Here is a 24,996-nt window from a genome sequence, read left to right on the forward strand (position 1 = left end):
TCTGTGCTCACACAGCAGAAGGAGCAAAGAACTATCCAACTCTCTTGGGACTCTCTCCTCACAGCACTATTCCTGCTCCCAAGAGTATCCCCTGGCCCACTCACAGACAGGCCCTGCCTCTCCAACTGCTGTTCTGGGGAACAGGTTTCATCCCAGGAATAGTGGGGAAGGCACAAATATGCACTCCCCAGCACAAGCACATCTTGTAGCCTCCAGTGCTCAGCGCCACCTCCCTCTCCCTCACTAGAATCTAGGACTTCAAGAAGGACCCAGCTCCCCTGTAAGACCCAGAGGCTGGGCTGCCTTCATCAAGGCATATCCAATGCCCTTACATTTTCTTCCAGCACTCCTTGCTGAAACACCTACTGTAACATCCCACATCTTGGCCATTCCGACCCCTCTTGCTCTCCTGACCACTTACTGTTTCCAGGTCCAGCTTTACTGTCTCTGAAGAAAGATTGCATACCCAGGAACAGAGTTATGGGGACACTCACTTTTCTGGCCACAGTGGGTGAGATCTGTTCCCCAAGTCTCACAACTGTCCAGGGCTTATCTGTCCCCAGCGTATGTGACTGGTAAGAGAAGCCACTCTTCTCCCTCCTGCCTGTTCCGTCCCCAGGCTGCAGACCTGACTGTCCCGCAGACCAACCACAACAGCCCCGCCCAGACCTAGGGAAACTTTTGATTCATCTAGGGAATCTGAAGCCCCTAGGTAAACCCAAGATTGAACACTCCCAACCTAACCGGGTGACACAAGGTCCTAGAAACCTCCATTATGGGGGTGGCAAGCAGACAGGGACCACTTGAACTCACAAGCCAATCTCCTTGCCCTTTCCAAAGAGGGTGGACAAGAGCAGTATATTTCTTGAGATTTCCACAGAGTATTCAGTTCACTGGAGTTTTATTTACTAATTGCTACCTGATTTTATTATTCAAGACTGAAAGGCAGAACCAGAGAGATACAAAGTGCTCCCATCTGCTGATTCACTCCCCAAACACTCATGTTGGCTGGGACTGGGTCTGGCTGGAGCTAGGAACATAATTCAGGTCTGCACACCATGACAGGAACCCAGTTCCTTGAGCCATCACCTGTTGTCTCCAAGGGTGTGGAATTAGCAGGCAACAACTGGACTCACCAACAGAGCTGGGCAACAAAGCCAGGCATGGGACATGGGAATGTTAACTACTAGGCCAAACACCAAACCCATAATTACTTTTAAAGTCTAACAAATGCTGAGTGCTTCTAGCACATAAAATTATTCATTCAAAAGCATATTGAATTTCCAGCTCATTTTTTTCCACCACTCTATAAACATACAAAAATAAACCTTGGAAATTCATTAAATTCACCCATAAACTCTGATGTTTGAACCAGGGCTGGAGAAACAAATTCCAGATCACAGAATGACACGACACGGCCAGCAGCGAGGGGGATGGCCGCCTGTGTGCATGCAGCCAGGATTGGCACTGCACACTCTGCCGCTCCCATTTGAAGAACATCTCCCATGTTCCTGATTTCCTACAGTGACCCTGCAGCTCAGAAAGAGCAAAGTCAACATCTTCTTGAGCTCCCAGGAAGTCTCTTCTCTAGTCACGTTCCCATCTGTCCCCTTCTAGACTGGTGTTATTTGAAGCAGACCCCGGATCCCCGGCCACAGCTTCTTTCTACAGGGCACTGAGCCCTGGCAAGCCTCCAAGGACAAGGTCACCATGTTTCAGTAATGTGAACAGCAGGGGACCCTCTACAGTCAAGGTTGGCCATGCCCACAAGAGGCATGAAGTGAGACGTAAGGTGGGTGGGCAGCCTGGGGTAAAGGGAACACCTGCAAAAAGCAGCACCACCCCCCCTCAACACACACACACTCATGCCATTCAGGCATCATGAGGCAGAGCCCCTGGGACTCAGTACTCCAAGGTCTCTCTGCAGTTTCTGGATGCTTCAGCAAAGACACAGAAGAGTACAGGCATTAGCACATGCAGTGAGTCCCCATCAGAAAGCACCAACACGCAGGCCGTTACATCTAACTGATACCTCACAATCCCTGAAGAAAAGTGCAGGCTGCAAAGGGCAAGGCCTGGCACAGCTATATGGGAACCCAAACAGGTGATCCACAACCTGTCTCCTCCTTACAGCAAGTGGACAGGACACTGAAATCAGACTGTGCCAGAAATCTGAAACCATGGAACAGAGAGAGTCACACAACCTACACTTTCCAGAGTTCAATCAATGCCATCATAAGCATTCAGAGAGTGAACCAACAGCATGGGAGCTCTCCCACTCTGTCTCAAAAAAAAAAAAAAAATTGTAGAGATTGGCTACAAAATAATGCAAATATGAATGTATTCAAACACTATTGAGGCCCGGGGAGGAGGCTGTCGCTGCCGCTGCAGGAGCCACCGAGCAGCCTCATGGCCCAGGCCGGGCCAGGCGAGCCGGAGGACTCGGAGCTGGCCCTCGGCCGGCCCTTCCGCCTCCGCGGCCAGAGCTCGGCCTTCGAGCAGCACAGCCACAGCGTGTTCGACGGGCTGGACGCGCCCGGCCCGCCGCCCCGCGCCTGCCCGACTACCTGGTGCACCCCAAGAGCTGGACCAAGTACAGCCTGGAGGACGTGGCCGTGGTCAGCGAGCGCAGCAACCGGGAGGCGGCCCTGGCCTTCCTGGGCGCGCGCTGCTCTCCGGCCTCCGTCCAGGAGCCCCGCGGCCGCGTCCTCTTCACCAGACACCCGGCCCGAGAGGAAGAGGCCGCCGGCGTAGGACGCAGCGCCGGGCCTGGTGGAGCTGGCGCACCTGTCCGCTGAGGCCAGCCCGGGGCAGCAGCGGGAGCCCAGGCCCTGGCCGCTGCTGCCCCGTGCGTTTCCACAGCGCCAGGAAGCGCAGCCGGCAGCACCTGCTCTGCAAGGGCAGTGACCGCGAGGGCCCGGCCGAGGAGGCGTGAGCCCCGGGCACCGCGCACAATAAAGGCTTGGGGTCGCCCTGGACCCTCTAGCGTAAAAAAAAAAAAAAAAAAAAAAAAGAAAAAACCACTATTGAATGACATACTTAAAGTGGTAAACTTTACCTTGTGCATGTGTGGCCACAGTTTAAAATTTGTGTATGTGTGTATGCAGAGAGAAAATAGCAAAGACAGAATGACTTTTCCTTACGCCAGCCACTCAAGCTAATAGCCCCTCAAGCATTATGTAAGGGTGAAGCCATTACAAATGCCTCCAACTCAACACTGGACTTGGATTCTGCCAAATGCGTTGACTTGAGCAAATCAGGGAATTCCTAAATCCCCCATGAGCACATCTCGGTTTCAATCTGAAAAGGGTCAAGGCTGCCCCTGTGTGTCATGTAGATGGCTCCTAACTACATTGACCATGTGAGGAAGCTGACAGAACCATCAGCACCCAGCTCAGCACAAGTTCAAAGCGCCCAGGGGTTATGCCCTGTTAGCACACCCCAAAGCCAGCGATGTCTAAGTACTGCTGGAGAGGCAGGAAGGAGCACAGCCCCTCACCACAGCTGTCTCTGCCACCAAGAGACCAGAGAGATGCATTGAGATGCCATCACCCTGCCAAGATACAATAGAAAACCACTGAATGGTTATCTCATGCAAAACAGCATGCACTGGCCCTCCCCCAAAAAAATGTTTAGATTAAAATCACGCTCACAACATTCTTATGGGGCACTGATGTTTTTGCACTGTGAGTTTAGCTGCCTGCAACACTGACATACCATATGGGCACCAGTTCATCTCTAACTGCTCCACTTATGATCTAGTTTCCTGTTAATGGTCTGGAAAAAGCAATGGGAGATGATGCAAGTGTTGGGACCACTTCCACCACGAGGGAGATACAGACCAATCTTCTGGCTCAGGTTTGGCCAGTATAGCCACTGTGGCCATTTGGGGAGTCAATCAGTAGATGAAAGACATCCATCCATCTAGTTACCTATCCGCCCACCCCCTTCCTACTTACCTGCCATTCCTTTTCCCCCTCTTTGTAACTTACAAAATAATCTTTAAAAAAATACATACCCTGGTCCCTATAAACTTGAAAATAGTCCTTTGGACTCACTTTCATGGTTGGAGAACTACTAGGGTAAGAATTAACATAGACAAAGACAGAACAATATTACAAACAAAAGACAGACCCACTCATCAACCCTCCTCTGAGAAGAAACAGGAACAGAGGCCAGACTTGTTAAAACACAATCAGTTACGGCATCCACTGAAGCCATAGATGATGCCTGAAGTTTAGAAAAACAATTACAAACTAAGGCTATTTTTGAAAGCTCACGAAAACTGATTTCATGGCCTCAAACATAGAAGTTTGAGGTCAATCCTTATGAAAGGCCTGGCACTGTGGCACCAGCATCCTATATGGGCCCAGTTCAAATCCTAGCTGCTCCCCATCCAATCCAGCTCCCTGTTAATATGTCTTGGAAAGCAGCAGAGGATAACACAAGTACTTGGGTCTCCAACCAGTGTGGGAGAGATGGAAGAAGCACATGGCTGCAGATTGGCTCAGCTCTGGCCACTGCAGCTATTTGAGCAATGAACCAGCAATGCCAGATTGATGCATCAACTAATCAACCTCTTTCTCTCTCTCCCTATAGACATTATCTATAGGAAAGTTACCTTTTATAAAATGGAAATTTTAGGTACTTATTAATTAAAACTTAAAACACACAGCTAGTGCTGTGGCATTCTGCTTGTGGCACCAGCATCACCTATGGTGAGTGGTTAATGTCAGTTGTTCCACTTTTGATCTAGCTTCCTGCTTATGGCCTGGAAAAGTAGTGGAGGATGGCTCAAGTCCTTGGGACTCTGCACCTGCACGGGAAACTCAAAAGCAGCTCCTGGCTCTTGGCTTTGGATTGGCTCTGTTCTGGCCATTGCTGCCATTTGGGGAATGAACCAGCAGATGTAAGATCTCTCTTCCTTCCTCTCTCTCTCCCTCTCTATTTCTGTCTTTCCTTCTCTAATTCTTCTTTACTAACAAAAATAAAATACATGTTTAAAAACTACAGTTATGCTAGTACATACGTTTTAGGGAAAAAATTGTAGCTTGTCAAGACAAAATAAATTAGTGAGAGAAGCATTATTTTCATTTTGGGGAATCCAATTAGTATATCTCTTTACATTAAGTAGCAAGACTTGCCTATCTACCTACCATACATTCAATTTGTCATGCTATCACAGTTCATCACACAGCTTCCAGAAAACTCCACATGTATTTGAGAGGCCAAAAGCATAAAAGGAAAACAACATCTTGGAATTAGTATGAAAATCATTTTGACCTCAAAAATATGCTGATTAAAGAATAAGCTCAAGATATATAAAATTACTAAAATTGTATTAACATAAAGATTGTGAACTTCAAACAAAAATCAGGAAAAGTTTCAGGGGCAGCACCAAAGATACCACTTGGGACATTCGCATTTTGTATGAGAATGCCTGAGTTCAACTCCCCATTCTTCTTCTAATCTCACATGTTGGAAGGCAACAGCAGGTGATGACTCAACTAGTTGGGTCCTCATATCCCATGGGAGCTCCTTAATCAGCTTTAACCCAGACCCTGCTATTATGGGTTTTGGGGAACTGATCAGTGAATGGAGCATCTGTCTGCCTTTCAAATTAATAAAACAATAATCTTAAAACACACAGGTACTTGCAGAACCAAGAGCAAATGACAGCTAACAGTATAGTTTGCAATGGCTGTATATTCTGACATTGTAGATAAGAAATTAACTTTAAAATGAGGATAGCCAAAAAAAACCTTGTCAATTGTTCACAGTAATTACATTGCTGGTGGTAACAAAATTACCCTGCTACCTCTATGAGTATGATATAAAACGAAATACATAAACATAGGCTATTTGAATTCTATTCACTCCAGGGTTCTTGTGAATTTGGGGACTTGAGATGAAACTCTGACATGTAATTTTCTACTAACAAAATCCAGTTCTTCCCAGAAAACAATTACAGGCCTGGAACAAGCCATTCTTAAGATGAACTATAATATCCCAGTTATACCATTAAGAGAGTATGCTATTGAGAAGAGATTCAGAAGTCATCTGCAGGGACCCCAATGGCCCATGATGGGACAATCTGAACATAAAATAGAGTAAGTGCAGTTGACTGAAACCTACAAACATGTAGATCCATAAGCTCACAATAAAACCAAAATCACTTTTAAAAAGCTAGCAAATTTTTTTACAAGTCAAGCCTCAATTTTGCCCTTCCTGTCTGAAATGTACGGTAGGTAACCAAGACAAACACTGGGTTCCACTCTTTATAAAAGTATGCCAAGTAAATGTAAAAGAATTTTTTGTAATGGAAGCAAATTTAGAAACCTTGACATTGAGTTTTGAGTGTAGGCATCACAGAAGACGACGACATTACCAGACAGGAGACAGTGATGCTGACACAAGAACACACAACACCCTGGAATCCTCCCAGGCACAAAGAGGGATCTAATCAAAGCCACCAGGAACAGGGACCAACTCGTAGACAACAGGACAGAAGCACTGTTAAGCCACACCCAGACACTCCACAGGCAAAACTGATTCTTCAACAGATATATAGTTGGTAAAGGATAAGAACTGGAGAGTAAAGGGAAACCTGAGAAAAACTGATTTATTCATCAATATTAAACTTAGCAGCAATGCACATCTGGGTGATGAAACCATAAAGAACTATAAGGACATGATTATTTTAAGTCAAAATCAATAAAACTAGAGGCGGGAAGTTGAGATACACATTTCTGATAATTTCTCAGATCCCAACGGTAGCTGGCAAAGTTCTATTTCATAACGATTGGGAGGATTGCCAAACTATCATAAACTCACTTAAAGCTGTATTTTGGGGTGATTATATGTATTCATGTTTTATTTCACAAGGATTTTTTAAAAACAGCTTCCATTCTTCATTCTGAAGGACTTCTGCCCAACATCCCATTTCAATCCCTCCCTCCTGCTCCAACACTCCCTTCCCCATCATGCTTCCCTTCCCATTCCTGTTGCATCTCTAGCTTCCTGACACATACTCAACTTATTCCTTGTAGGTGCCCATCTGTTATAGCATCAGAGGCAACTCCAAGGTCATAACCCAATTCTCTGCTCTAACAGTTCTCCAAGACCATCTCTTGAAGCAGTACAGCTTAGTCTTATTGCACAGGACACATGCCCAAGACTGAACTCATTGCCATGTCTTCGAAGTCAGCTGGTCCTCCCATGTCTTCCATTTCCTTTGAATTTATGGCACCCTCCCTTACTGCTTGGCTTTCCTCTGCCTGGCTTGGTTTCCACATTAGCACCAATCCTTCTTAAAGCACTTTTTGCTAGTTGCCTTTGGATATACGCTCTAAATGTGAATCTCCTTAAAGTAAGCATCTAAGAGGCAAGAGCTAACTAACCCTCTCCACACTATAGAGCACCTATACATGAGCATATACTTGCTCATGCCCACAGAGACAAGGCCCAGGATACAGTCACAGGAACTGGTGATGCCAAACAGCCAGTCACTCACTGTTCTTTGACATGTTTGATTTTCCTATCATTGCACCAGCTACTCAAAAGGACAAAGTTAAAGCATAGCTGTTCAAGTCAAATTAAACTTTGCAAACATAAATAATCCTATGCACCTAAGCAATCAGTTTATTCTCTAAAACAATTTATAAATAAATTGTAAGTTAAATTACAAATACTAAAACACAGATCAAACTCTTAATGACTTGCAAAAATAAGCTCCTTTAAACTCCATGGACCACTTCTCATCAACAACCACAAGGAAGCCCTCAAGATCCTGGCTTAGCTAGATACCCTCTCAGGAACCAGGGTTCAGGTCTGCCATGTCTGCTCGGGCACCAGTGAGCCTCAGAAAAACTTTGGAAAAAAAAAACAGAAATTACATCAAGGTCACTGATGTGAAATGTTTAAATGTCCCCACTTCTTCTAAGAGACTCAATGTAAGAAATGTCCATGGTAACAAGATTTGAGATTTTTTTTTAAACCAGTGGCTCAACATATTCTATGACTTTATGTAATGATATGAATAACCCACTGGTTTGGAGCCAAGAAAAATTGGTTCTTCCCTGCAAACTATCTCAAATGAATGTCCAGCCAACACAGAGAGATGGCAGGCTCGAAGCCAATGGTCTATCTTTGCAAACTGAGCTACCAGAAGGTTCAGTGCTAACATTTAAGGACAAGCCGCAATTGCTAACTTTTCTCAATTACCTGGCAACACCTATTTCTTTTTCCTTATAATTTCTCATTACTGATTTTGGTTTACTACACTATGTTACATAGCTTAATTTTACCTTTTTTTATTTATTTGAAATTCAGAGATGCCAAGACATAGATGCTCAGAGATCATGAGAGAGAAACAGACAGAAATCACTGATGAATTTCCCAAACACCTTCAATAGCCAGGACTGGGCCAGGCCAGAGCCAGAAACTCAATCCAAGTTTCCTACATGGGTAGCAGAGACCCAAGTACATGAGCCATAACTTGCTGTTTTCCACGGTTCACTTAAGCAGAGAAGGAATTGGTGGCAGAGCCAAAAATCAAACTCAGGAACTCCAGTGTGGGACCCATTTTAACTGGGGACTTACTTAACCAGCAGGTCAAATGCCTGCTCCAATTGTGTAATATAAAAGGAAGCTCTGGTCCCAATTAAAACACCCATTTCCCTACATGGCTCACAGAGCTAGGGATCCCTGCTCTCCGATTTAAACATAGTATCAGGCACACAATTGGGGCTCCAGAATTTCTGGCCACCTGGGAAAATCACTGATCAACTCTCTGCGTGGATCAGTTCAATTAGACTACTTTTTTCAACACATGGTGTCACTGTGGTTGACTAACAGCTTCTTAGGTCTCCTGCAGCTCTCATGGAGCCAAGTCTAGAGCAGTGGTTCTCTAACAGTACAGCCCATCCCAGGAAACAAGTGACAATGTCTGAAGGCAGTTTTTGCCATCACTGAAGTTACTATATAGTGGGTAGAGGCCAGGGGGTGCTACAAAACATCTGAATGCCAGAGCACTCCCCATAAGGAGGAAGAATCTGCAACCAGATTATCAGTAGCACCAAGATAGAGACAGCGTGATAGAGAATGGAACAAAGCAAGAGCAAGTACCCAAAACAGACACATAAAGGAAGCAAAAGAAACATCGTCATGACCATTGCAAGATTCACAGCCTTCACAATGCCTTTGACCTCACGTTGAGTAGCTCACTCTAAAATAAAGCAGCAGAGTCTTGGGTCCTGCAGCTGGGCCAGAGGCATGTGGTGGGCAGGGCAGACACTCCGGAATGACCACATCACACACTGCTGGCGTTGGTTGCAGCATTCCTGCCTACTAATTTTAATCTCTTTCTCAAAGGTCATGAATATTTTCAGACCTCTTAGCACAGGCACATTGTGGGCAGACTGGATCCATGCTGCTTCCAGTTGGCTGAACACCTCACTCTCCAGCACCCAGGCTGAGCTACAGGCTTAACTCTGTCCATGTCACTTTACAAAGTAGCTGTTTTTTTTTTAAGCCTGTTATTCTAATTGGCAAATGACATGTAAGTACCAACAGGCTGCGTGCCAGCAATTATATTTATAATGAAAGCTTAATCTCCAAAACAAAACAGTAATTCATTAGACCCACCCTTTGCATTTGCCACAGGAAAAGGATGTGTTCCATGGTGAGGTGCAGACTGGCCACTGCAGCATGAAACCCAGGTAGGCACATCAGATGAAGGGAGGTGAGCAACACATGCCTCGCTGTGTCCGCACCCTCACAGCAGCCCTGGGGAGGGCTGGCTGGGTAAGGAGACAACAGCTTGAGGATCAGGGCCTGGGAGGCAGAAGGCAGCCTTTCTTCTGCCCCTCCCCTGCTAGGGGAGCACTTGGGTGTTGGGGTGGCAGGTGGGGGCAGACATTATTTGACTTTGGCTACTTCAGGGAAACCTGAGAGGGTTTGGGGAAGAAAGGGAAGATGACTCCACAGTCTGACATTTCATCTCGGCTCTCACTATAATCCCAACTGCTGTCCTGGTTATTCATATAGATATATTAGGGCCTGCCATGTGCTGTGCATCATACTAGGAATCCAATAATAGGAGCCCCATACATAGCGCCTGCAGCACACCAGGCAATGTTCCATGAACTTAATGCTGTCTCCTTCATTTAACCCTTCAACCTCCAAGAATTATCTCATTTTACAGGTAAGACAGAGGCCAGGAAAGATGGTTTGCTCAAGGCTATGCAGCCCTGAGTGGCGAGGCCAGCATGTAGCCCAGGAAGGCTAGCTCCAAAGTCCTTGGAAGCCAGGGCTGGCCAGGGCAGGACAAGCAGAGCACCACCTGCTGTGAGCACACCTCCTCCCAGGAGCTGACAAACACTGCGCCTAACCCATCTCACCTGCAGGGCACGCAGAAGGCCACACGCTATTGTCCCTGTGTTTTGTGGCAGGACACTTGGAGCAGAGCCTGAAAACCTGAGTAGGAGTCAGCAGACAAGAGAGGGCACAGACACAAAGTCCTGGAACCACATGACCCAGCTGGACAGTGCCCAGCACGACACGGAGCAGGAGGACAGGAGGCTGACTGTCATTTTCTCTGGCCTCCCTAGCCACCCTGGGAGATGTGCACACATCCTTTGCAAGACAGGCCCTAGGGCACTCAGAGCCGCACAGCTGCACAGGGATAGGACCAGGGCTCAACTGGGCACTTTTGGCTACAAGCTGTGTTTGCCAAAGACCTTGCTAAGGTCCAATACAGGCCACCCCTAGCAGCTGCAGGCCTTAATTTTACCCAAGCTTTAATCTCCTGATCTTGCCATGGTCCACAGCATTTGCTATAACACTCTCATATTCTTATGAATAAAGTTCTGCAGACAGGGCAGCCCCGACTTAGCCAAGGAGCTTGCACATTGACTCTGGACTCTTACCCTCAACCAAGGCTGAACAAAGAGAGCTTAGAAACAGGTCAACCCTCAGCAAAATGCCCTTTACCCAGCCATGATCTTCCTTCAAAGTGGAGACAGTGGGGCCAGCATTGTGATATAGCACACTGAGCCTCAGCCTGTGATGCCAGTATCCAAAAGGGGCATCAGCTGAAAACTCAGCTGCTGATCTAGAAACTGATCATTTCTGATCTAGTTCCTTGCTGATATTCCTAGGAAAGCAGTGGAAGATGGCCAAAGTGCCTGGACCCCTTCCACCAAGGTAAGAGACCTGGAAGAAGGTCTAGGGTTCCTGGCCTCAGTCAGCTTTTGCCACTGCAGCCATTTGGAGAGTGTGCCAGTCAGTGGAATATGCGTGTGTGTGTGTGTCCTCTTTTCTCTAACTCTTTCAAATATATTTCAATTAAATTAATCTTTTTTTAAAGAAAAATGGAGACAGTTTGTCCCCAGGCACCTGGCCTGCACCTGACATCTCTAGGGAGTCAACAGGATCCTGAGCACACTATGGGTTACACCGAGTTACAAAGCAGCATACCCCCTCCCAGTGGTGGCAGCACCACAGGAAACCTAACGTTTTATTGACGCAAAGAAACTCCAGCATTGCCGGCCTGGCTGACAAGCAATACCCAGTTCCTGAGCTCACCATCTTTCTGTTCTCAGTGGCCCATCTCACAGGCACACTTTCTGCCTAATATCCATGCACTACCTTTTTCAGGAGCCAGACAGGACAGGACAGGGGAAAGCCAAGGCAGTGTCCTCTCTTGTTGAACTCTGGGTTTCTTACAAGTTGTGTCATTCATGAATTACGCATTGGTGGTCCACATGGTCAGTTGTTCTGTTCGCCAAATCTGACAGTCTTCCCATAAACCTCTGACAAGTGGTGACCCCAAGACTTAGCTGTTGTGAGTTTAGTGAGTCCTTCCTGCCCACTCACAAGACGCTGGGGAGTGGGACATCTCTCCAGACAGAGCCACCAATGTGTGGTGGGGACAAGAGGTGTCCTCTGCTAGACGTGTCATTCAGGGTGACAGTTTTCCTTTCTGTTCCACATGTGCTCATCTCAAAGTCATCTCTTGTTTACACTTCCACAGACTAAACCATTCAGTGCTGATGTCCTGAAGTACTCATCACCTTATTAAAAAAAAAAAAAAACTAACAACAACACTCAGAGAACACTCAGAGCACAGCAGAACAGGCAGACCACAATGACCAGTGCAGGACCCCAGCCCACAGTCAGGCTAAGTGCAATAGGCAACACAAGGGCACCTGGCCACACACCATGAACACAGTCATGTTTTATTTTAGATGCATTCCCTACCTTTGCCCTTGAATACCCTAGCATTCAAACAAATGAAGCCCAGGATACCTCCAGGTTTTGTTTCACCACACTCTTTGGAGCCAGAATCTCTGTAGAGAGAAGAGAGGCAGGCGCAGCTGCAAGTCATCACTGCACAGAACTCTCCTGTCCACACCGCTCAGCCACTCAGCTCGACCTGCAGCAGCACGGCTGGGGCTAACCCCAAGCCCTGAGCCCATTCTGAGAAGCAGCTCTTTGCAGGTTGCACAGTGGTCTCTCCCGCCCAAGGTCAAAGCCACAAAAGAAAAGGTATGATAGGGAGATGGATGAAGCCTTCCCACTGGCACAGCTCACAAGAAACCCGGCCTCACACTTGGAGCCAGCCAGTTTCTGAGCCAATTTGAGCAAGGACTTTACTATCCTAGGCAGGGAACATTCATTGAATAAGCCTCACCTGCTGTCTTTCCCTGGCCAAGAGTAAGTGAGGGTGCAGGGAAGCCACCAGGGCCCTCCCAGGGAGCTGAGGGGTAAAGCCCTGTTCTTCCTGGGAAGAGGGGACACAGGATTCCCTAATAACCCACAACCCAGAAAATGAAGCCCCAGGCCACACCTTCCTCGAGGCTCCACCTCGAGGGAGTGCCATGTTCAGGGAAGGACAGCAGGTGCCTAAGTCCTTCTAGAAACAAGGAGGTGGGACATGTAGGACTAACAGAAACCCAAAGCCACACCACAGCCACACAAATGGAAGAACCAACCATAGAACCATTACCATTATTATCACAAAGTTGTCTTGACATGGCATGCAGGAAAGGGCCCATGCTTTCTCCAGAATCAGCACCACAGGTCCATGAGACAGGACCCACAGGATGATAAGCACCACTTGGGTTGGGATGGAGATGAAAGGTAAGAGGTGCACTCCTCAATTCCCGGGTCTGGGCGTGCCAACCTCCATCTTGGTTTACATAGGTTTGGGGATTCCAAAGGCCTGTCTACTAGGGACTTGATTAATGAATTAACAAGGTTAATGACTGACAGATTAAGGCTGGATTCTTGATCTAACTGTGGCATCTGAGTGGGCACAGTGGCAGGTTTTTTGGTCACTGAGGCATGCCATTGTCATGTTCTCATGAGACAGTACTACAAGCCAAGCAGGACTTCCCTGCCTTGCCAAGAGACCCTTCCCTGCACACAGCCACCAGCTGCCACCCCCAGTGAATGCCAGAACAGAGAGCTGCTTGCTCCTTGACTGTCAGTCTCCAGCACTGCCCGCCAAAAGAACGCCTCTTCCTTCCCAAGAGGATTCTCTGGTATTTGCTACAGTGATGACAAGCTGATACAACCTCTTTGGAGGCAAGAAAGCAGAAACAGAAGCACCCTGTACAGAATGGGCAGCCTGGCCCACTTTGATATGCTGGCCCTCCATGGGGCCAAGTTAACACCCCAGGAGCACAGTTTGCCATTCTCTGCTTGGATCTAAGAAATAACAGACCTGGAACCCAGAATTGGGCCCCAGGTATTTCGTTTTGCCCTGTTAGCTGGGACCTGACAGTCTAGTTCAATTTCGGAACCAAGGCACAGTCAGAAAAGCACAACATGCTATAGATAAAGGAAAGAAATGAAGAGTACAATTCGTATCTTACAAGCAAGTCCCTTTGGAGGAAAATATAAACCAACAAGGCCAAAGATGAAATGGAAGTCCCAATGTAACCAAAGTTTACACTGAAACATTGAAAAAAGTTTTAAAAAAGCACATTAAGAGTGTATCTCCAGTTCATGATGGTCACAATACTTACATGACTGGCTCCTGCCACTCCAGACCCCCAGCTCCAACAAGACCTCATTACCCTGCACCCCTATAGAAGAGCTACATTCTTTCCCACCCACAAAGCTCACTGGGAAGCTGGAAGAGACACATCACCACTGGGGAAGAAAGAGGCAAAAGGTGGGCATGTGGCATTGGAAGCACTGGGGACATGGTACAGGTGGGCCTGTGACAACCAGACCCCAATCTTGAATTATCTATGGGTAATAAGGCTGGGGCCTTGGTTTATGGGGATTAGGGCCACTGGCATTAGTTGGCCATTAGGCCTGCAACCTCACACAATTTGTTAGCTAATCAAGTAAAGCAGGAGTCATAAAGGCGAAAAGAACTGCAGTTAGCAATGAGCCATGTTTACTCCATTTTGCTTTCAACTTTACAATGGACAGTGACAATTCCAAAGACAATTCCAAAGACAATTCTGGAAATTGTTTCACCTTAAGGCAGCGCGTTATCCATTCTGACATTGCAGCCAGAAATTCCTCAGTAAACACCACATATTAGTCAGTAATACACTCCTACTACAATTCTCATTCTACAACTTACCAGAGGAGAAAACATCACAGAAGAAACCTAAAGATCAAGGAAAGAAAACCCTAAACATTCCCTAAAATTCCCACTACACCCATGGAATCAATAATCCTAAGTTAGTTTGAAAGCATGTATTATGTTAGTACAGACATTCTTGAGCTCTTCCAGCCAAAGGGCCATAAGAGCAACTGAGACAGCATACATTGTTAAAGATCCGTTCACCAAGACGTTATCAGTAGTATTAACTCCCAAGCTCACAGTGGTTGTAAAAACCATCTCGCAGGGGCAAATAACAATGCCTCAATAGATTACAAAATTCTTAGTGGGGTGGTCAGGTGTCCTTGCAAAGGGAGGTGGAACTGCTTTCAGGTGGTTGCAGAGACATCTGCTGGTCCCTACCATGCAGTGAGAAGCTCCCTCAGGCCCTGCCAAACAGGGGAGCTGTTCTCTTCACATCTTCCTGTCATCCGCACCTACTGCATGGACCGCAGCATGGGCCCAAGCCCAGCCTGCCTGCTTAGGGGTCGGGGAATAGGAAGTATCCAAACGACACAAAGCATGTACACAGATGCAGACTCAAGGAGAGCTAAAAGCTTTCGGCATGCACCTGCTAGTCAGACTCGACAGTGGGTAGAGTTGATTCCTACTTATATAACTGTTTATTTCCTTCACATACTTCATGCGGAGTAACACCAGTAGGCATTGCACCAACTTCCCTGTGTTATTTTCTAAGGCAGGTGGAAATGTCTACCGGAAGGGACATATAAGCATGAGTCATGTTTCCAGACCCAGTCCAATCGTGACAGTGATAGCAACAAAACCCACGTGAATGAAGTCCCACAGGCCTACTGGATGCCAGCTTCTTGACCTATGACCCTTACAGCTCTTGAATCCTTTTGGCAGCTCACAGGGGGCTCCTATTTCTGGAGAAAACTCCATACCCAAGTCTTTCTGCCAACAGTGTTGGTTCCAGCAGCAGAACCCTTCTGCCTCCTGCTCATCCTTCAGCCCCCATCTCCCCTCAAGGATTGGGGAGCCTGAGGAGGAAGCCAACAGCCCTGCTACAGCCATGACCCCAAGATCCAATAGGACATGCTCCAACATTTTGGGGTTTTCTCAAAAACTGGTATTGTGTTTGAAATATTTAACCCTCTTTCTTACACCTGCATTTGAGATGTAAGAAACCCTGCCCAAGGGCCCAGTCAATCATTGGCCTTTGATGTGCCAGACTCAGACCTCCATCTTCCCCAACTCCTATCCGACACCACCTGTAGCAGCCCAGAGCCACCTGCAAGGCCTGAAGTTCTGATGTCAGGCCTGGAGTCAGACCCAGAAAGGACTGAGCTTTGGAGGTCAGCTGTAGACAGGCAGAGCTGCATCCAAAACCCTGAGGCCAAGCTGCACTGAGCACCAGCACCCTGCTACCGACAGGGGGCGTCCAGTAGCAGCTCTGCCCTGGAGAAGCCTGCTGAAAGCCAGCTGCCAGCATTCCAAGGCCATCTCTGAGCCACCTACCTGAACCCCCTCTGGAGATTCCACTGCCTGCCAGCAGAGAAATAACGACGCACACTGCCAGAGTCCCTTTTCAAGTCCCTAATGGGCTGGTGATTGTTTTTATGGCTTTCAGATGAGGTGCAAAGTACCCCAGGCACACTCCAGGGCTCCCAGGCAACTCAGAGCCAACTCTGGTGAAGGGAAGAAGCGTCTGCTTAACCAAGCCTGGGCCACCTGAAAGGTCCTCACCATCCCCAGCACCCATGCTCCAAGTGAAGGCCACCCCTAGCCACCAACTGATGCAGGGAAGTGAGGGAGAGGAAGACCCCATCCCCTGGGAGAGCTCACAGCCACCTGCCAGCTTCTGAGTCAGCTAATACATGGGCTGTGTGCACGCAGTGAAAGTTTGCCATCACGACTGTATTTGTTGTAGGCTAAACAAACAGATTGTACCTTTAGGTGAATTTGAATAGCTTATCTATTTGAACATTTTGTAAATGTCAACTCATACCGAAGATCTGAGCTACTTTTACAGCACTTAGAGCATAGTTTTTAAATATTAACATTGTTATTGAACATCATCAGCCCTTGCTGGTGCATTCATTCCAAGCATTCAGTTGTCTCATTTAACGCCTTCGTGTGTGTGCTAGGAGCTCTTCCTCCAGTCCAACCCTTCTAATCCACGTTTTTCTTGTACAGGTAGGGAGGACGTGGAAAGGTGGGGGGAAGCTGCCTTCATTGTCAAAAAGTGTATTTCATTTCGATGAAGAGTTTGGCAGCAAACAAGCTGACCACTCCACGCTTGTGAAAACTGATGCATCCTAAAAATGCATCAAAACCAGAACTAAGGAGCAAACCACAAAAACATCAGCTCCAAGTGCAGTAGCTAAGCAAGAATGCCTGGGCCACAACTGCCCTCAGACACCATGTCGGCTAGCTTCACCCTGTAAGGATTTCTAGTGGAAATTGATCAAATTTAAGAGTTTCAAGTCTGTCTGCCTCTCAGAGACAGTAGCTAAAGGTCCTCCTCGCAGGGTTTCATAGAAGTGCTCCAGCACATTGCCCCAGGTTGATGTTTAGTACCACTCTGGATCTGGTACAAGATAAGCTAAGTGGGGACCCTTCAAACTGAGAGGTAAGACATGCATTTCCTGCAAGTCAGCTCCATTTCTAGGGATAGAGCCGACCAAGGTGCAATTCTTTGAGAAGCTCAGGATAACCACATTTTAACTTTGCTCTATTTGCAAATCAATGAAACGCAAACATCACGGACAGGACAGTGGTGGTGGTGGTTCCTGCCACCTCTGCACAGGGCTGAACCCATGTGGGCCCTGTGTTGGCAGCTGTCCACACACCCTCTTCCCTCAGCACTTCTCTCAGCATCAGGAGGGAGTTGTGGACACAAAAGGTTAACAAAATTCTCGAGAAGGAAAGAAAAAGGAAAAGGAAAGGAAGTAAACTTTGGGTGGCATGGGAGGAAGAGCACAAATACCCAAGAAAAATGACCCTACCAGGACAGGGTGTCCTGGCAGATTTTTCTCTTTCCTGTGTGTAGTTATCCCTGCCCCATGCCTATGTCCTGTCTTCATTCCCACAGCTGACCTACATCTCCAGCAGGATCTGAGAAAGCTCTACCAAGCCTCTTCGCATGGGTTCATCTCCTTTCCTGCAATGACAGTTACCTGCACATCTGCAGGGAGTGCACGGTGGAGACAGGGCACGTTTTAGAATCACGCATTAATTGCTCTTTCCACTTTTGGTGAGGAAATCATTCCCGACCTCTACATCATACAGTTACAGCATGCACAGAGAGATGTGGGATGGAACTGAACCACCACCAGTACTGACAGACAAGACTCTTGCAAACATTAACAAACCTAGTGAGCTGTCTCACATCCCTCATCCCTCTCCCCATCTTTTCTGTCCTTTCTTTTCTGAGGGGTGTGGGTGCAAGATAGGGTGGAACCAAGGTGTCAATCACAGCATGATGACAGGTGCCTTAGGAAGTAGCCCAGACACACAGGGTGGGAGGAATTTACAGATGAGCCCAAATCAGGAAGCTCTTCCCCAGGCACTCAGAATGTGATCATTCTGTGAGGTCTGTCACTCAGGATAGGGACAAACAGGAAACAAATGTTGGCAGGTGCCTATGTGATTAACCCACAGAGTTTAGTTTTACCTAAAAACCTCAACCATGGGTAAAAATGGGCAACAGATTTGAGTCATAAAGGGGAAGAGGTTTTTCCATGGAAGATAGCAGCCGCAAGAGACCCCAAGGAGATTGAATCCTATACTCATCTCTTGCTGAGACTGTAACAAACCAACTGGGGGCCTCTGAGGGAAGAAATGGAGATGGCCCCAGGGGGATGGTCATTGGAGAAGCCACAGATCCTGGAAACAAAAGATAGAAAACAGTAAGTGTAACTCACTGTCCCTGACCCACCAGTGCCAACCACGATCATGGTGAGTGGCCACAGTGAGGTTCAAGGGCAGGGCAAGCAGGCAACTCCTTCCCTAAGAATCCCAGGCTGCAGTGGAGGCAGGGCAGGAGCCTCAGCAGCCTCCTGGTCAAGACTGGCAAGAAGCACACTCTGAGCCTGAAGTTCAAGAAAGCAGGACAGGAGTCTAGGAAAGGACAGCTATCTCTAGGGATGGGGGTATCCTGGAGGAACAGCAGGCCAGCCCCATGTCTACACTCACCCAGTGCATACGTGGGACACTGGCCACCACATAGGAGGCCAGCAGTGCCTGTGGGGAACCCCTGGCACCTCCAAGGGACCTCATGCCCACACTAACCCACTCCACTGCAGTGGCCTCAGATCTCAGCACACCTGATTCTCATCAGCAGCCATAGACACATCACTCAGAAGCTGTCATATCTGAGTTTCAGACAGGCAGGCTGCTGTTCCCCAAAGGAAATCTCTGGTTTCTATGGCAATTCCAAACTGCCAGAGGCAACCAGAGGTGAAGGCCATAGGGGAACCTAGCTAATGCTCCACAGCCCAGAGACCCCACACAAGGTCAGAAAAGGAAACTAGAAACTGACCCTAGAGGGGGAGATACTCAGAAGACAAGAAAAGGAGGTCCTTCTGGCCAGCAAGTGCAGCAGGAAAGGGCGCGGGAGCATGCTCAGCACACCAGGATTTGGGAGTTAGGCAGAACTGGGCAAAGGCTTGGGAATAGAAAGGGATAGAGAGATCATTTAGGGGTCATGAGTCACAGCTCCGTGGAGACAGGACATTCAGACACTGGAAAGAACCCAAACTCATGTGAACTTCCAGTCCAGGCCAATGTGCCACCCCTGTCACCACCAAGAAAGCCAGTGCAGACAGAGGTCTGTTCCCACAAAGATGGCACATGTCCTTAGAATCCTGCTCAGCACTGAGCCCCTGAATTGGCCAGCCCAGCATGCATCCCCTCCCATAGAAGATTCTTTAACAACTTCTCCACCATGTACAGTTCACCTCTTTGTACAGGGGACAGGGGTGCATGGCTTCACCTGTGAGAAGACAAGGCTTGCTCAATTATACAGGGATGCCTCATTCTGTTTGTAGTTTTGCACCCGCAAAACTAGCTGCTTTTCTCCTCCAGTGGATGGAGCTAGTTTCTCTTGTATCACTTTCTTGCCTTGCAAGCATTTGGCCTAGCCACAAAGACACCAGTTAAGATGCCCATGTCGCATAGCAGGAGGCCTGGGTTCAACTCCTGGCTCCAGTTTCTGATCCCCATTCCCTGCTAATGCCAACCGTAGGAAGTAATGGTAACGGCTCAAGTAAATGGGTTCCTATCACCCACATGAAACACCTAGAAGAAGTTTAAAGCTCTCAGCATTGGTCTGGCCTAGTCCCAGCCTTTGTGGGTGCTTGGAGAAGGAACCAGCAGATGGTGGGAGGAGGTTGTACTGTGTCTTTCCTCCTCTTAAGCAAAAAATAACATCATCATCCCTGGGACCTGGGCCTCTGAGCCAGGATACTCACTTTAAGTAGTTATCAGTGACTTAGTCACCTTGCCAGCTTCACATGGGGCCTAGAGATGCCTTCAAACAGCCCCATGAGAGGCTGTTCTCTCACAGCCACGAGAACAAAAAAGACACTTTGCAATCTATAGCTACATTTCACCCTCTTGCTGGAGTCGGTGCTGGCCACTGACAGGCCCAGACCCTCAGAGGCCACAGAAGACATTGCCACGGTTTATTCTCTTTATGAGACCACATGGTCAGGCTCAGAAAAGCAAAGTGCAAAGGTTTTCATCAACCAAAACATCCTCAAAGCCAAGCCAGGGGAAACAAATTAGGATCCTAATAATTCAAAACATGAAAAGAAAAAAGAAATCCACTCCATTAGACGCACTCCCTACCCTGCAACTTTTTTTTTGATGCTAAGTCTTGGTCATCAGAGCCTACTGGCCCCTGGAACACTGTTCCAGTGTCTGGAAATGGGATCACATACAGGGATCAAAGATTTTATTTTCTTTAACCTTGTAAAATGCAGGCATCTCATGCCAATCAGGTTTTTTTTTAGCTTCTTATCCATAAATGCATGCCTAAAATATAACCATCAATACTTATATTTCTTTAAGAGGGTTAAGAAGGCCAGGCATGCCTTTTCTGCCACAATTAGTTACATCAATTGCTTCTAATAAAAATTAGAAAAGAAATGTACAATGGAGACTAACAAAGGTACAAACGCCTAGGCCATCTCTGTGTACCAAAATCTCATTTCCAACTCCTGCCAAAAGTTGTAGAACCTTGAACTACCAAACCCCCCACCATGCTGCTTGTCATAACTAACCACCAAAACCAACCCCCCCCCAAAATAAATAAAAAACAGTCCCCCAGCTCATGAGTTGGCTGGGTCACTAACCATGAATGTTCCCCTCCACTCTCCTGAGGAGTTGCAGAGTTCCTAAGTTAACACGGGAGAATTCCAAACGCATGTCACCTCCAATTCATCAGCACACAGCCCCAGATTCTAAGCATTCCTATACTTAATAGAAACAAGAATGAAGAGAATGGACGATAAAGAAAACATCACTGTGTACAAATTGACAAGATAGCATTCCAGAACCACAAAACTCCAATGGACTCTGGATCCTTCTCAATGCGGGCTGGGAAAGATGGTCTTCAGGTGAGCTGCATGTTGTGCCACATCTGGAGGGAGAGAGTAGCCAGTGCATTTGATGCTTGTAAGAATTCAACTGTCTCACGTGATAGAGGAAATCCTGAAAACTCAAGAACTTGTCATGCCTCCCTGTGTCATTTCAATTCAAGACTGTTCCAGATTTTGCTTTTTTCCACACACCCCCCAAAAAAAAATCCTGTTTGGAAAAGGAAGGATCTGTCTCAATATTTACTTCACAAATATGATGCATACTTTCCATTTTCTATACATAACCAAAGGATAGTATTCAGTACTGTTACATAAATCTATTCCAGAACTTACCAATAATAGGGAATAGATTGAGAAAGAAGGTTCACAATAAAGAAAAAATGTTTCCTCCTTGAATGCTAATGTTAATTTACACAAACACTCTTATCAACACAATTGTCTGAAGCAATTACTGGCAATAACTGATTGAAGCTGAATTTCCAGGACAGATACTTGACCTGGCAGTTAAGCCACCTTTTAAGGTGTCTATTCCCTACAACAACATGTCCAGATTTAAAATCCAACTCCCAGCTCCTGATTATAGCTTCCTGGGAACCAGTGGCAGTGGTACAGGCAGGAGATCTGAACTGAGTTATCCTTTCTTCGCTCCAGCCATGGATGTTGACAACATCTTAGTAGCAAACTAACACAAACATTCCTTTCCTCTTTTTTCTCTCTCCCTTGTGCTCTTGCATGAATTTTTAAGAAGCAGAAAATCATTTAAGAACAATACATGCACACCTGAAAATTTTATTTCAAGCTACAGTCACGATTACCAAACATCAAGGTTTGCCTATGCCAAAGCACAAATATTACTCTGAACAAAAGTCACACAGGCCTTCTCTGAACCACTCCTATAACACAGTCTAGGACTTCCTATCTGTTCAAAGCCAAGCAACTTAAGAGACTGAGAAGCAGAAGCCCTATAAATCTTTACAATATCCCCTTCCTTTTATAGTTGTCATAACTCATCTACATTGATGTAAGTTTTGATAGTGACACATTTTGAGTCTTTTCCAAAGTAATCAATGGAGTGACTCTTCCATGTAATCTTATTTTCAAAGCAGTGACTCTTACGTTTCATCAACTTAGGAAATATTTAGATAGCATTTCATGCAGTCACATCATTCCAACCATCACTGGCACAGCAGGGCTCAGGAGTAAGCACACTAATCCAGTCATCACCCAGCAAAGTGGGTAATAGGTGAGAGTGGGCTTGGCTGACTCTTGCTGCCTGGTACACATGGGCCAGCAGCTGTGCTTTCTACCTAGTATGGAACAGACTGGGGTACAGACAGTATTGTAGCAGGCCAAGAACATGGCAGGTTTACCATACTCCTTGACTTGAAATATCTTAAGCAAATACTGAAAAAAAAAAAAAGTTAATTTTCCTAAAAAGACATTACTCATTCAAATTCTGATCTAACCTATTTTAGTACAGGTCCGCTTTCCACTGCCTGCCTATTCAAGGAAATACCACTTCACACTCATGTCCCAAATCTCTGGTGGTTATCAGCTGTATTTCTATATTTAACTTGAACAGTACTCAGCACAAGCTACATATCTGGATTTGTTCTAGATCCGGAATGAGGGTGAGGGGAAGTTTATCCAAAGTCCTGGTGCCAGGCTTTTCCTTTAAGTAGATGTGATTTATACACACAAAGGAACTGGAAAAACATCAGGCAGATAATAAAAAGCAACTAAGTAAATATAACCAAACAGCCATGAACAATTTATAGTCATTCATTCTGCTGAGAAACAGAATGACCAATGTTGGTTGCAGGTTCGCTGATTTGCTTTGTTTCCAACCACCTCACCATCTCACAACTTCCTGTCCTTTCAGTCTGAGACTTACAAATCACCTACTTGGTAACTTTATGACTACAAAACAAGATAGATGTGTCACTCGAGACACAACCTCACACCAATCACAGATTCTACTCCATGTCTAGCCACTCCCCGCCCAGAGTTACCAAAATGGAATCAAGGAGGAGGAAGAAGAGGAGGGACGAGAAAAAGTTCACCTACAGACACCATGAACCAGGTGCAGACTGGGGCTCAAAAGAAGGATTCAGGTTCCCCTGACTGGAGGGCTGCACGAGGACCACAACACATATTAAATAAAAGTAAAACTACCCAGCAATGGGAATATATAAACCAAAGCTTCATTTTTTATGCCACTATATTCTTTATTCAACTTGGTCCAATGCCAGGAGGAAAGCAGGCCACAGTATTAGAGACCATTCACACAGAAACGTCCACTTAGCACAGACATCTGGTTTCACCACCACTGAGCTCATGTCTATAGGTGGGAAACCAGTAGGTCCTGGAACAAATGACTGTATGAATGACCCCAGAGGTATTTTTGAGTAATGGCATTCAAACTATTCTAAAACACATTTCTCTTTCCACCTGTGTTCCATTTGGCGCAAAAGATTTCCCTTCAATCTTTTGGAGCCTCAGCTACTGCTGGCCCACAAGTGAGTTTCGTGGAGCCACCAGGAGGCTCTCAAGGTTCTCAAGATCAAGGCACCACCCAACTGCACAGAAGCCAGCAGGAAATGGGGCTTCAGAAGTTATTGGTAGAAATGGCCTCACTGAAACTCCAAGAGCTCACATTGGGGGCTAGCCCCCATCAACCACCTAACAGTGACCAGCTCGTTTTAGAACAGTGGTGCTTCTCATCACGTGCTCGGCCACTGAGAGACGATGACCAGTATCCCCTTCCACAGATGTCACTCACCGATGCAGGCATGGACCCTCACGGACAGCTGAGTTCTTAGGATGATGCTGTGCTTCTTTCCCCGCCTAACAGACACAGGAGACAAAACAGGGACATTAGACAAGGCAGGCTGTCAGTCAACATGATGTTCCATCACACCCACTTGTGCAAGGCTTCAGATAAACATGGACCTCCAGTGTACAAAAATCTACTCTAAAGGACTGATGTTGTGGCACAACAGGTGAAACCAAAGCACCCATAGCTTGTGTTAAAGGGCCAGAGAGAGGTCCAACTTCTCTACTTTCAATCCAGCTTCCTGCTAATGCCCTGGGAAGGCAGCCAGTGATGCTCCCAGTGCTTGGGACACTCCCACCGATGTGGGAGAGCAGCTTGGCCCTGGCTTCTACCTGGCCGAGAGGTAGCTGCTGTGGTTATCTGAAGAGTAAACCTGCAGACAGGAGATCTCTTCTGTCCCTCTCTGTTACACCTTTCAAATAAATTATCAAAGACTAATGCTTCAATAATAATGTGACATCACAGGGCTCCAAATACAAAATTAGGCTTAATCTTGCTATAGGCACATGGTACCTTATTGAGAAATCTCAACACTCATTTTTTTTATTCATTGATTACATTGTATTATGTGATATAGTTTCATAGGTATTGGGATTCTCCCCACCCCTCCTCGCACCCTCCCCCTATGGTGGATTACTCCACCTTGTTGCATAACCGCAGTTCAAGTTCAGTTGAGATTCCCTCTTTGCAAGCATAAACTAAACACAGTCCAACATCTTATAGTCCAGTCACGTTCCTCGGCTTCTTGGGGAGACCCCGTCTGGTCCGAGGGCAGAACCAACAGAGTACCCAACACTCATTTCATCCATAGAATGTGAAGAAATCCAAGTTTGACCATGTTGAGAAATTTTTAAATCCAGGCCCATGAAGTGAAATCCCTGGGATGTAACAATGCTAATCAGCACGCTCATTCCCATAGCTATTTTTACCTTTTGGAAATAAGGAAGGAAACACATCATGGGATCATG

General features: G+C 46.6%; 1 protein-coding gene across 3 annotated transcripts in view; it reads right to left on the reverse strand.

Moving 5' to 3' along the window:
- The window catches only part of FHOD3 (formin homology 2 domain containing 3), a 434,575-nt gene that overhangs the window by 352,880 nt on the left and 56,699 nt on the right, over positions 1 to 24,996 (reverse strand). For all 3 annotated transcript variants that reach the window (XM_058676902.1, XM_058676901.1, XM_058676900.1), the window contains exon 3: positions 23,975 to 24,039. In XM_058676902.1, coding sequence (XP_058532885.1) covers positions 23,975 to 24,039 — 65 coding nt within the window. The remainder of the gene's footprint in view (positions 1 to 23,974; positions 24,040 to 24,996) is intronic.

Source organism: Ochotona princeps, chromosome 18, assembly GCF_030435755.1.
Source record: "Ochotona princeps isolate mOchPri1 chromosome 18, mOchPri1.hap1, whole genome shotgun sequence".
In the NCBI taxonomy this organism is placed as follows: Eukaryota; Metazoa; Chordata; class Mammalia; order Lagomorpha; family Ochotonidae; genus Ochotona; species Ochotona princeps.